This window comes from Nyctibius grandis, chromosome 7, assembly GCF_013368605.1.
Source record: "Nyctibius grandis isolate bNycGra1 chromosome 7, bNycGra1.pri, whole genome shotgun sequence".
NCBI lineage: Eukaryota > Metazoa > Chordata > Aves > Nyctibiiformes > Nyctibiidae > Nyctibius > Nyctibius grandis.
Genome location: NC_090664.1, coordinates 12,199,658 through 12,214,184, shown reverse-complemented (window position 1 = coordinate 12,214,184; position 14,527 = coordinate 12,199,658). Strand labels below are relative to the sequence as shown.

At 34.8% G+C, this 14,527-nt stretch overlaps 1 protein-coding gene across 2 annotated transcripts in view; it reads left to right on the top strand.

The window, feature by feature from the left end:
- The window catches only part of STT3B (STT3 oligosaccharyltransferase complex catalytic subunit B), a 53,946-nt gene that overhangs the window by 17,545 nt on the left and 21,874 nt on the right, over nt 1-14,527 (top strand). For both annotated transcript variants that reach the window (XM_068405283.1, XM_068405282.1), the window contains exons 2-5: nt 4,441-4,549; nt 6,323-6,610; nt 8,312-8,377; nt 11,672-11,771. In XM_068405283.1, coding sequence (XP_068261384.1) covers nt 4,441-4,549; nt 6,323-6,610; nt 8,312-8,377; nt 11,672-11,771 — 563 coding nt within the window. The remainder of the gene's footprint in view (nt 1-4,440; nt 4,550-6,322; nt 6,611-8,311; nt 8,378-11,671; nt 11,772-14,527) is intronic.

Below are 14,527 nucleotides of genomic sequence, written 5' to 3'. Positions count from 1 at the left end.
CTATATGTGTTCTTTTCCTATATGTTCTTACTTTCTCATTTGAGTGTTCATCTTAAATAGTACTTTTGTCAAGGAAATACTAAACTTAGGAATGTCAAAGCCAAAGATGTCTCCTTATAAATACAGGAGTTGCTGTGAAGTGCTGGAGAATTCTATAGCTCCTGGATAGAGCGAGTGATTGCTGTGACTTGCATTAACTAATCATCTTACAGCATTACTTTATGTCATCAAAAAAGCAGTTCGTAGGGTGGAATAAAAATCTAACCTAAGCATGAACAGATAGTTAAGATTGTGTATTAACAGTACATAACATATAACTGAAAACTTTACAGGCTTTATTTTGCAGTTTGCTTAGTTAAGCTTTCCAAATTAATTGCTACTAAAAAAACCAAAAAGATGTCTCCGCACCATTATTTTGCTGTTGCTGCTTGTGCTCTGTTCTACATTGAAGTAGAAATATGCTTTGAAAATGAGAACCATGTCTTTATTAACTCATCTTCAGTTCTCTGCTGAACCAGCTGTAATATAGGTGTCTCCAATAGTGCCACAAAGTTAATGGTACCATGCATAGAGCACTTTTGTGATCATTCGAGCATCACTCAAAAGGTTCAAACTACAACACCAGCCTAATTTGGTGGTTGGGACTTTGAATTCTGAAATGTACAAAGATGTAGGATTGTGTGATGATTCCTTTAAAGCTTAGCTTGGAGGAGGAGACAGTTCAAACTACAGACCTGACAGAAAGAGGCAAGGAGAACAGCAGAGCATCACTTTTCCTCCTAGAACATCAGCTAAATTAAGAAAAGTCAGCGCTTACTGGTGTTAGTCAGTCAGGTCCTTAAGAGCTCTGCTGAATGTTAGCAAGTGTGTATCTTTGCAACATGGACTGAGAACTTGAGTATTCTTCTCAGTCTTTTAAGTTCTTAATTAGGCATGTGCTTCACATAATTTTGTTCTTTATTCTTCTCAGGTCTGTCTCAAACTGACTTGCCTCAAAGGGATGAGGGAGGATGAGAGTGAATCTTGGGAGATGGGTGAACAGTTCCCATACCTCAAGATCAGATGAGTGTGAGGATTGAGGATGGGAGAAAAGGGATCCTTTCCTTCACTCTGGTCCTGTCACATAGTACTGCATCCTATTTAGTCACTGTAACTAGCAGCGTGCTCCAATTCCTGTGTCTCCTTGGCTCATGTCTAGTCAGTCAGAAAGAGAGTTTGATAAAACCCCTAAATATCACCTATTCTTGCTGCTTCTGAAGATGGAAGAACTGGGGAAGACAGTGACACCCAAGCCTGAAATGCAGCCCCTACCCAGCACTGGCTGTTCTTGTCTCCATTCTGACTCCTCCCTCAGTTGCAGCTCCTAAATCTCCAGGATGCAGGTACCAGCAAAGGCGGCACTTTTTCTCATATTTCCCAGGGCTGTTTTGCACCCCTCTGAAACCTATAGATTGTTGTAGATACCATAAGAGTGCTGCTGTATAAATACAGTACCGCTGTGCTGCGTTTCAAACACAGTTTGAAAATTGCCAAGATAGTAAGAAGGTTGTGTGACTGTAGTTTGTGATACTCTGTGTTTGTTACTGGCTCTATCCATTCTGGCCAAAAGGGAAACAGTTTTACAAGGTTCAGGCTTGTCCCTAAAGGAGTAGAGTGCTGTGAAGTGGGTAAGTGGTATCAGAGCATAATACTGGCATCATATGATTGCTAGACCATACTGTTGTCTGGTGCACTGCCCATTGCTGCCACTTTGTCAATGCCTGAAGCTGGCTTTGATAAGCGGCATTACTCATCAAGCTGCTTCTTATCTATGCATATGTTTATATTTGCATTTTAACTTATTTTTGTTTGCAGGTTACCTAATGGAAGGTGAAGTGAGCACTTTTTAAAGTCAAATTGAGGTGCTGTAGTTAAGCTTCTAAATCCTTTTTTTTAGGTTTCTGTGGTCAGAAGGTTATTTCTTGTTCTCACCTGTAGTTCTCATAGCGAAAAATTATTGTACATATGAGTATTGCTAATAATTTGTGCTGTATAGACATGCCCAGCTGTCTCTGCATGCTTTCTTTTGTGGCAAAAGAATCGATCACTTTTTGAAAGAAGGGGTTAATAGATTTGTATCTACCCAAAAGTATATTAGGAGAGAAGATTAAATTCTTACCTCTTAAGTGGTAGAAGCAGAATGCAGTTACGTTGCATTTCAATTTTGGGTGGTAATTCATTCTTATTAAAGACTTAATGGGATGCTGCCAAAGCACAAGACAGTTGTTCGCATCCTTCTGAAGTCAGTTATGAAGCTTTACTAGTTCAAAACACGAGGAGAATGTCAATATGTATTCTTCTTGCCTATTTCACTTGTTTAACTAATCTTTTAATGCTTTAAAAGTAAACATTAGTCATACTTTTGTAGCCTCTGTGAGTTTGAGTCATGATTTAAAAATTTGAAAGTAATCCATGTTAGTAAATATCTTTCTTACTTCCTTTTTAAAGTTCTAGGATAACAACATTGACTGGGTTTTCAGTGCGTTTTAAGTCCGGTCCATAGCGGACTGGATTGTGTGCATCCTGTGCAACATGGAACTCCTGCTTTGTCTCATACCGTACTGCTGGCGCTTGGCACTAAACTAATTAACAATAGGCTTTGCTATGCTAAGATAAGAGGCTAATTTTACAGGTACAGCATTTCATACATCACATTATAGTTGACAGTTCAGAACTGGAGAATTAATTAATATTTAGAAATCTAGTCAAATGGGAATAGTCAGAGGCTTATTAGAAACAAACTTTTTTTATTTACTTATTTTTAATGTTACTTGACTGATGCTGTGATAGTTCAATCAGTGAAAACATGCAAGTTTGCTGACATCTGGACTTGAATTTCAATTCTTTTTGTTCTTTTGCTGTGTAGATGAAGAAATCTGCTCATGACCTCTGTGTGGTTGTGCTTCAGATATTAGACTTGTACTGATTAAACATGTAGGAACTTGATGGGTCTTACAGTCTTGAATGACATTAGCTTTATTCTGTTGAAACGAATTAGTTCAAAGTAAGCCTGTGATATTTTGGGAATCCTAGGTATACAAAAAAATTTGTAGTTTTAAACTTTGTGTTAGAAGTGATGCATATTAGTGATACAAGTGGATACTTTCATAAAATAGACAAAATGAAAAATACACATAAGCTTTTCTAGTCTTGAATATTAACTGTCTTTAGAAGTCTTTCATGGAGGTTTGCTCATCTAACCTGTTGTCTGTTTCGGTATTCCATTTAGTCATCTGAACTTCTACTTAACTAATAAATATAATCTTTAATACATCTTTAACTAATGAATTTCACATTGCTACCTAAATTCCAATTAGAATATCTATTAGGAGGATTTAGTTTGGGGATGTTGCTTGTTTCAGAAGTGGTGTTTACCCAGGCTTCTCTAAGCCTAAACATTCTTTACAAAACTTTACAGCATCAATACCTGTAGCCTTGTTAGTTTGGCTTTTGAATGATCATGAACGAGTTGCAGTTTGGGGTAACACGTACCACAGTTCTTCTCACAGCAGTCTGATACCTAATTTGAAGAACTAATGGACTTAGCAAAACCTTTCAACTATTACAATCTAAAGTTTGAGAAGTTGGAAAAAATTACATGCCAGAAAAGTTGAAGAGTAATGCCTTGATGGCAATCCATCAGTGTTTTTTAATGGTGTATGGGCAATGTAGAAGACTGAACTGAAGGTATGCATGGGAGGGCTTTTGTTCTACAAGGAATTTTCTGCAGCAGAGAATGTACAAACTTTGAAGATGAAACTTCATCTACGTAGATTCTACGTAGATTCTACGTTGTGTAGATTCTTATTGATTGAAAGAAGGGAATATGTCAAGGCTGTTAGTTTGATAGTGTGAACCAATAGACTGATTCCCTTTGTTGCATGTTATTACGTTACATCACCTCTCAATGTTACATGAAATAGAGCAGCAGCAGATGTACCGGGTAGCTATCCTGTCTCAGAATGGGATTCTTGCATTGATTCTTCCATGATTGTAGTTCTGCTTAAGTGGTATTCTGGATGTGGTAAATAATTGGTTGATAGACTATATTTGAAAACGAGCTTTAAAAAGGAATGCAGAAAATGACAGGAGTATTTGTTAGAGTGATAGAAAACTTTTTAATGTTTATTTCAAAAAATCCCCAAAATTGTATAACATTTAATCTGTGTATATGCACTGGCTGTAAAAATTAAGAAAATACGGTGGTTAGTATCTGAGAGCTTAATAATTTACTTTAAAACTTTGTAGATTTAGAGAGGACCATTGTACTTGCGTACTAAATGAGATGCTAAACTTTAATTACTTTCTAGGTCTTAGAAAACATATGACTTAAAGTATGCCTAAAACTTAGGTTCTTGATTTTACCCTCCCCCCTGTTTCTTTTCCTCTGTTTCTTTCTAGGTTTAACTATAGATCAACACATCATCTTGCATCCCATGGATTCTATGAATTTTTAAATTGGTTTGATGAAAGAGCATGGTATCCACTGGGAAGAATAGTAGGTGGAACTGTAAGTATTGCAATAATAACTTAAAGATGACTTTGCAGTAAGCTTCTTGAACTTTCAATACAAATTTGACATTGATAAAAGGAGAATCTTGATAAAATATGCTTTTAATTGTCAAATTGCTGCAGAGGGAATAGCAAGATGTTTTTAATTTTTAGCTGCAGATCTAGGACAGTAAGTCAACATGCTTTAGTCTTTATCCAACAGCATACTCTAAACAAGAAATACAGAACTGAGTTTTACTTCCTTACATACGAACTTCTAATGGTAATAAATAAAGGTATTATGACTCCTGTAATTCTGGTACATGAAAGACGAAAAAAAAAGATTTTTTTTTTTAAAACAGTTGTCTAAATCTCTTAAGGCACAAGTTTTAATCCAGTGGTATATGTTGAATGGACTTCATGTGTGTATAGAAAATGTTAGGATTTCAATGGAAAAAGACCTTTTGAAATTAAATCAGTGGTGCACCTGTATGAAGATCAGGAGTAGGTAGGATTGGTATCAGTGCAAGTTACGAGACAGGAAAGGTGTATGAAACAATATTGTCATTCAGAATACAAATATTGTTCATTGGTAGAATAGCTTTAGTAATGCTAAGTAATACAGCCACATGTTACTTAATGTGTGAAAGTGCGTTAAAACTTATTAATCATAGTATGTACCCTTTAAATGCATTTACGAAGTTTTTTGTAACAATTAGATCACCATTTGTTTTAGTATCTTAAAGATACTTGAGACTCTTGTTATGTAACATATATGCATTTTTTCCATACGTGTCTTATATGAAGTAAAAACCCGGAGGAAATAGAATTGAAATGTTGATTGCATACATTATTTTGCAAGTCACATGATATATTATGTTTTAATAGTTTATCTTGAAAACCAGCACTCAAGGATATACGCAGGGCAACATTCTGTCATCTGTTAATTTAATTTAGTGCAACGCCCTTCTTAGCTTTCAAAAGAAACTAAGGCAGGTGAAGTACATATTAACTTTTCTAGTACATATTGATTTTTCTAATGTTGATAAATGTGAGAGGGTAGAATTCCTATTAAGAATATTTTGAAGTTCTCCAATATTCTGTGATGGGTTCAATAGATTTGTGTAAATCTATGCTTCCTTTCCTGGAGGACATCTTAATTCAATTTTATAGGACTTTATTTTAATCCTTTGCATCCAAAGATGTCTACAGATGTCTTGTAAATATATAATACACAACTGACTGTCTATCAGCTTTTCAGCCTAAAAAAAAAAATCTTGTTGATGCACATTTTCTTTCTCCATGGGCAACAAGAAATGAAAGAGTGGCATGATATATTTTGGAGGAAAATGGATAGGGCTGGGAAATCTTGTTGGATTTCTTCTTGTTGTCTTAGGGGTTTTGGGATTTATTTTTTTCTTAAAGCTGTTAACTGGCTTGAAATTCTCTTGCAAACTTTTAGCTTCTGCTTCTATACCTTAATGACAAATTCTTCTCATTATGTGATAAATGCCAGGCAAGATAGGATATTATCTGTATGCTGCTTATTCATTTACAAAATAGATTATATGTAATTGTTAGCATTTGGATAAAATTTAAAGAACCTCTGGTATTCAGCAGTGTTGTCAAAACATGACTGAAGTAGTATTAAAATAATTCCATTAGCTTTACCTGCTCACTGCTTATATCAGCTTAAGAAATGACTGTTTCATTGCAAATTATATGCAAATAAACCTACCATGATAGTTTTCTCCAATTACCTAGTGGTGTTTTTTTTTTCCCCTACTTTTAGGTATACCCAGGACTGATGGTGACAGCAGGCCTTATACATTGGATTTTAAATATGCTTAATGTGACGGTCCATATAAGAGATGTATGTGTGTTCCTAGCACCAGTTTTTAGCGGCCTTACAGCTATTTCTACTTTCCTGCTCACCAGAGAACTGTGGAACCAGGGAGCAGGGCTTTTAGCTGCCTGTTTTATTGCCATAGTTCCAGGTTACATATCCCGATCAGTAGCAGGATCATTTGACAATGAAGGCATAGCTATTTTTGCACTGCAGTTCACGTACTATTTATGGGTAAGTGATTGCTGAGTCTTTTGCTTTGGAAAGGTTTTTTGGTTCCTCCTCCAACCAAATAACTGATTTTTCTTAGAATCCATTGAATTCTTATTTTCTTCCCTCTCATCCCTCTTCCCCTTGGCTCTTGATCAGGCAAGTACTGAGAAGTCACATGATCTGAACCACTCCATAATCATGCTGTTTAGTTTGCTATGTAAAAATACTGTTCAACTGAAGTATGTGTGTCCTATAGTAGTAATAATAATAATGATGATGATAAGTCTATAAATCTAAAGCAAACAGAAGGGTTGTTTCTGGTTTTCAGTTTGGAGGTATTAGTATTATGTGAGCATCAGACTTCAGCCTCCTTATTTAGCTGGTGAAAAGCAGTAGACTCTGAATATGAAGTGATTTGAATTGTCTTCTGGAGAAGCTTTTGAATGTATGGAGGGTCTGGGCTTTGACTTAAGCATCCAAATTAAATACCCAAAGCTGTCCAGAGCAAGATATTAATGTTGCTTGCATGCTTAAAAAAAAAAAAATAGTCTGATGTCTTTTAATTAGCCTGCTTGCTAGTGCAGCTTGTCTGTCACTCCTTAATCTGTATATAGAATTGCATCTGTAATGCAGTTTCGTATGAAGGAGTTTAGGCAAGCTGGAGTTTTTCTGGACTGTTGCATCTATTTTCCAAATATCACAAATAGTATAACTGTATTGTTAATTCAGCATAGACGCTATATAGTACTGTTCTTTGTGCATTCCTTGAATGTGTATACTTTGAATTTTGAGTGTCTCCATCTTACATACGTGGCCATTACAGCTTTTCCCATTATTTTGTTAAGAGTTCTGCTTTTCATAAGCAGGTGCATACTCAAGTTTTTTAGCTTTAGAATATTTCAAACTTGGGATATTGTTGGTAGGAGTATAATGGAAGGGAATTCAAATTTTTCATGACTGAGTGACTGATGTTACTTAAATGCAGGTTTTTAACATCTGGACTTAGAATAAGCTGCAGCTGTAAAGATGTGCTGTGTTTGATAGCAATAATGGAATCAACCTACGCTGTTACTGTGTAACTACTGTGACATGATAGCAGTTACCTGTTCTTATGGAACTCGTATTTAACTAAACTGCATAGTGCAATAATCTTTGCATGAACTCTTGTAGTGTGAATCAAATATATTTTATAGATAACTTTATAGCTTTATTTAATGTCAGTTTTTCATTCCTATTTTCCCACACCACAATCACCACCAGCAGCTTTGGACCAAATCATACTCCTGGGCCAGTGTATGGATCCTGCTAAACCTTTAGTAGTATCTGGATGCTCTCATTAACCTTAAGTGAGTTTTTCAAAATGACAGAATAGCTTTTTTATCTATAATTGCAGAGTTGGGTCTGATGCCAGCCAAAGTCAGCCATGGATAGTCTACACTTAGAATTATAAAGTGGTCTAATGTCTCAGAGAAAGTAGCACAGAGGTCTTGCAACTACTTTTCTACCTCAGATCATGAAGCAGAGAGTTGCATTGCATCCTGCCTCTGCTTTAACTAGAGACATAGATATAAGCTGTTTTCTCTGTGAACGATTTGCCCCTCTGGTTTGGTTTTATGGACATCAGTTCAGAAGCATACAAGTTCTGTTGACAGTTGTTTTGGAATGAAATTTTGGAATATTGTCCAGTATTTGTCATTCATAAATTCTTGGTTATTTTTAAAGGTGAAATCTGTGAAAACGGGGTCGGTCTTTTGGACAATCTGCTGCTGTCTATCCTACTTTTACATGGTAAGCCTTTTATACATATATAATAGCTAAACTATTTGAGTAGGGCTTACGTAATCCACATGTTGACGAAGAACAGAAGGAGATTTTAATCTTTAATGGAGCCACAATGTAAAATTGTTGCTTCATATTACTATTAAAACCTTAAATATATGAGTAAAAAGGCATAATAAATATTTTAAAATTTAAAGTATTTAAATAAACACAATAAAAACAGTTTTTGGAAAAATGGTTAAGTGTAGTAACTTTACTTACAAGTTTATCCTATGTTGTGAATAGGTAGTCTGATTCAGTGGAATTTTTGTTTTGGTGCAGGTGAATTAAGGTGGAATTTTGATATTCATGTGTCTGTGTGTCATTATTACTAAAATGCAATAATAATATTTAAAATTTATGGACAAAGTTACACTTACATAACTTTGAAAGCTATTTCTTTGGGTATAATTATGCTATAAAGTAAAGCTTACCACCAGAACTGCTGAATGAATTCAATGTCAGATTAGATGATCATGAAGTTCCTTTTCATTCTTGAACTATGAAAATGGAGGCTATTGCAGAGATGTTCCTAAGGGCTAACAGAGGGGAAAAACAGTAGTAAAATTGAGGAGATAAAACTAATAGCAAAGTGGAGGGAATTGGTTTCCCCCCTCCTCTGTCTTCTCAAACCTTAGACTTCAAGAATTTTCCTGAATGAATCAGGGAAAGGTCCTTTTTTCCCGAACTGATAAAACTTTTATTTTGTGGCTATATGAAAAATAAATTAGCCTCAAAATAGCCAGTGGTGGGACAGTCAGTCAAATTCCTTGGTGTTGGTTAAGATTGAGGTCTCAAATTTTGCTTTTCTACAGTCAGGTAACTAGGCTTGCAATAAAAAGGAACTTATGAACTGTTTTGCATGCCTTAATTTAAAGTACAAGATTAATTCAGAGATAATCTGGATGCTGCCTAGTTTTCCTCTAGCTTTAATATTCATCAGGTTTTCTGGGAGATTTTTGCTGTGAATACAGCAAATAGTAGCTCTGTATATGTTGACGAAGAGGGTAGGTGTCTCCTGTGAAGAGTACATTTATTTCCTCCCCCATTTCTCCTCCTTTTTGCCAAGTCATTAAATAAACAGCCACTTCTTTATACCAAGCATTGCTGTTCATATAGCATTACAGTGAAGAGAACCTGTAGGTTTGGTACAGACTTAAGTGCAGTACAAAATAGTAAGTTTTTGAATTGTTATATTTATATACCATAGTCCTTTTTATATTGTGCCAGTTTATTGGCGAGATCCTCTAAAAGTGCTGTTCATAAATACACAGATAACAAATATTATACTTTTACGATTTTACTGCTGAAAAATCACACAATAACAAGTTCTTCCCATCTTATTCTGACTAGTGTCTTGGGCTGTGGGATTGTACGAGAGGGAGGCGATGTGATCTAGAGTGTGAATGGTGACAGAACGTACAGAATCAATGTCATCACCATGTCATTCAATCCTTGAATGTAAATTAATGTTTTTTATTTTCCTTAAAATCAAATCAAATCACAATTTTGAGGTAGTAAGAGTCAGTCCTTGCATGGGGAGGAGTTTGGGGAACAGCTTCTTTAAAGAGAAATGGATATTGCATGGACTGACAGAAATCTTTCTTGATACCCAAATCTGCTTAAAAGATATACCTAACTCACTGTGGTAATTTGACTCAGCATTGCATTGCATTCCAGAAGGAGAAGGGTTTTTTCTTGCATTTATATTTTTAGCATTTATTTGACTTCAGCAACTTCTACTTCAGATAGCATTTTGTGATGAGGAGGTAAGTTAAAACAAAGCTTTACATTGAAGCAATCCTTGTAGAAGTTAATAGCATGTTTCCACTCTTTTTACCAAGCTATGAGGATGCCTCGGTTTTGTTTGAGAAGTTCCAAAGTGCATCTTCAGTTCAGTACAATCTTCAGTGCTTAGGTTTGGTTTAATATTTTGGTAATTAGAGATGCAGGTCTCTGATCCATACAAACTGTCTGCTACCTGCTTCACTCAAACCTTTCCCTAAACATGACAGTGTCCTGATTGCACATTTGTTCTCATTATATTCGGTCTTACCTGTCTTCATGTATTTTCTCTCAATAAATAAACATGCCTGTGTAAGCCATGATACTTCATGCTAGTAATTTGGCAATAGGATCATGACAATATGAAATGAGTTTGTAGAAAATTTAGAAGATTTCTATTCTATTTGTTTCACATTGTCTGAATTGGTTACCCCAAATTTTGAAACACTGCATTTTCTAGTATTGTAGTATTAGTATCAAAAAACAGTACTTGGCCTCGTCCTTTTTTTTAGAATCTGTTCTATAGAACATAGTCATTTGAGTTTCTTTTTGGAGTCCGGGGCTTTAAAAATATCTACATGAATCTAAACCCTAAAGTACAATTAAAGTGAAACCCACGTTAGCTAGTGCATTCTAAAAATGAAGATCTAGGGTAGGCACGGTACGTATGGGAGAAGTCTAGACTGTAATTTGACAAGAGGACACGTGTTAAAATACAGATTGTCTAGTCAATGTTAGCCCTTCTAAATATGTTAGAAATTTAGATAACACATTGTAGTTTATCTAAACCAGCAATGAGTGATATATTGATAACATTGTAGTGTTTCAGTTCTAAGTACATCATAGTAGTGCTTCTCAAGTGCTGCTCTTACTGCAGGTTCTCAATATCCATGATGAAGTTGTACACTGTTCCACAGTGCTCAGCCCTACTTCCCTGTGCATCCACCCCCTTCCTTTTGTTTCTTTTCTTACACTGCAACCTGCATTGAGTGCTCTGCTCCCAGAGGTCTACCCTGCTCCTTTTCTCCTCTCTGGCTGGAGACACTGTTCCCTGTTACCACCAAAAAGTGCAAAGCATGGTGCTAAATTTGTATGTCAAAGGAAAATTTTGGATCCTACATGGGAGTCCTACTGCTGCCTTGTGCTGCAGCCTTCACCATGGAGAAAAGCCCCCAGCATCACATTCTTGTTTGCCAATGTGACCAGGTTAGTTTGAGGAGGAGGAGGTATAGGAAGGATAGCCTTGAAAATCCACCAGGCCGTTTCAAAAGTCTTGAATACTTTGATATGTGGGTTCTTTTTCTTTTTTGATAATAAATATTGAGAAAGATTCTGGTGGTATTACTAGTAGTTCTGACTGCTTTTCTAGATGGGGTTTGTGTTTTCTTGTTAGACCATCAGGATGTATAAATCCAGCATTGTCTATCCTAAGAATTTCCAGATATTTTCAGATCTAATTTTCTGTTCCATTTCTCATAGGTCTCTGCATGGGGTGGTTATGTTTTCATCATCAACCTTATTCCACTGCATGTGTTCGTTCTGTTGCTGATGCAGAGATACAGCAGGAGGGTCTACATCGGTAAGTTTTGTTCATTGAACAGTCATTCTCAAATGCTGAATCATGAGATATGAAATTAATTATACTGATGTGTTTTGTATCAAGTGGGAATTAAGTAATTGTGTATCAGGTTGCATTTTACTAATTTTATTACTGATTATAGTCAGTTATTTTCTACAACACAGAAATAAGGAGTTAAAACATACACTTCCAAAATGCCATATATGTAGCTGCTAATTAATTTTTTCCTTTCTAGTGCACTGAAAAAAAAAAAAGGATTGTTTGATATTTGTAGAATCCTTTTAATATATTTTATATATATATTATGTGTGTGTCTATAATAATATTTCATATTTTTGTCTTTTCCTAGTATGTTAAACAATTGCTATTTTTAAAAAGTTGTGCAGCAGAAATTATGCAAACTTATAGCATATTGTGACATATATGAGAAAAGACAGGGAATTTTAAGCAGCCACGTATGTTTTCTATAACCTAGACTAAAAAGTAACATAAGAGTCTGTCCACTCCACATGAAACCTTAGGATTTTATAGGGTTAATGGATCAGCCTTCCTTCCAGTTTCAGGAATGTGTGAATAGCAATCTTGGGAGACTAACTTTTTAATTGATTTGCCTGACATTTAAATACTCTGTAAACTGTTTTTACAGAGACTTTACCAGTTAAATCAGTTGGCCATGGTGTAGGTATGAATGAAATAAATAATAAGCAATTCAGGTCTTCAAAGGTTTATCAGATAGATACAACATTTTTGACTCCCTAATGCGACATCTTTACAACAGATACTTTGACAACATACTATGATTTGAAGTATAATATGACTGGATGTTTCATATTTGTAAATATATTTTCATTAACCGTTTTAATACTGTTTTATCTTTGTATTTTTAATTATTTTAATGTCTTTTTTTTTAGTGCCTGCTAGAGAAATTACAATATTTACATATATATTTGAACCATTATGTACTATAATATTTACTCGATTTACTTAAGTTCAGTTTTGTATTTTTGTTACTAAAACTCTAAATATTGGTTTCATGCTTCTTTGTTAATCTATTTATGTGATTCAGAAATGGAAATTCTTTTAAAAAAAGAAAAAGAAAAGCTCTAACCCACCTTTAATTTTTTAATGTTAATATTACTTAACTTCTTCATTAACTACTTCTTCATACCTTAAGAGGGAAGTAATTTATCTTGTTTTGCTTTTAAAATTGTTCTATTGAATATTTTCATTTTCCAATTTCTATGAGTTAGGCAAGAGTAAATTAAATCTACTAATTATAAAATCCTGAAGCAATGTGGTAACCAGAAACAATAAAGAATAAGTACTCTTGCTTTTTCAGCTTTCAGTGAACTTGTCTTTGAACTCATCTGGGGAAAATAGCACTGCAGGTTCATATGAATTAAAGGTTTTGGCAGACGTTTGTTTTGGAAATAGCTATAGTGTTTTGAGGTGTTATTGCCCGTCAGCTGTGAGGGAGATGTACTTCAGCAGAGTTGTCAGAATGAGAATGTGATTGCTGCTCGGCTGTTTCATTGCAACTGCTGGCTTAATTTAAGCTTCCATGGGAAGCCTTACACAGAGAAGTCTGTACATCTCACATTAGCATGCGATTTCTAGGTTTGTTTAACAGGATGTTTTTGTAAAACAGGTAAGAATGTTCAAGCACTTCTAGAAGGAAATTAGAGTGTGCTTCACTTCCAAACTATTCAGATAGGGAGAAGAGTTTACAAAAGCTCATTGAAGCAGAGAGAATAAAGGTATTTTTTGGAGTTACTGTGATATGCAGTTGCTAGTGTGCATGCAGCAGTCTCATCATTCTCAAAAAACTACCAATGTGCAGCTAAAACTTTTGTAAACTATTGTTCAGCTGATGGTAGCTAGTAAAATCTGCATCTGTTTTACTATTACCAAGAATTTTGAGGGTTTTAATAGCTAGATCAGTTGCTTAATTTTATTTTAAACTAGCACGAGCCTAACTTTTGTAATGGATGAATATTTAATCTAACATAACAACATCAATGTCGAGAACAATATTTGGTAGCACCAAGTTTTCAAAAATAGTGATAGTTTCCTGGTGTGTATTTTTCATATGGGTGTTCATAAACCAAAGAAAAGGTTAATGGGACATGATCTGATATGCCTGGCAGTGTAATTCAGAATCATTTAATGAGTTAAAATTTCCCAGAACGTGAACTTTTTGCCAATTTAAAAATATTTTATGAATTGCGGGTGGATGAATTTATCAGCCAGATAGCTTCTGACCCGCTTGGTATCAATGGTGATCATGCTACCTACATTTGAAAGCTTAAGCTATACTTTTTTTTTTTTTTTTTTGGATTGACAGTGGTCAGTATCTTTCATTCAGATATTGCTAGCTTAATAACCACGATCGAGTGCTTAGCAGCACTTGTATAGGTAAATAACCTCTTTATCCAGATACAGGAACCACTGATATTACTTTCTATTATTGTACTTGTACCTTCTCTTGTAGTTTATAATATGTTTAAAAAATAAATGGTTTTACATTTGGAAAGGTACCAATATAGATTTAAGTCATGCTTGCACACTTAAGAGACTTGGTAATTCTCACTTCAATTTTTTTTTTTCTGTACAATTTTTTTAAGTTCTGTGTACTTTTCAGAATATTTAATAACAAAACACTTTAGAATCTTCCAGAATTTAAAATTTAATTTCAGTATTTCCTTGTTCTATGTCTTGGATTTTATGATTTAAATAGTGAGCAGGCGTATATTTAT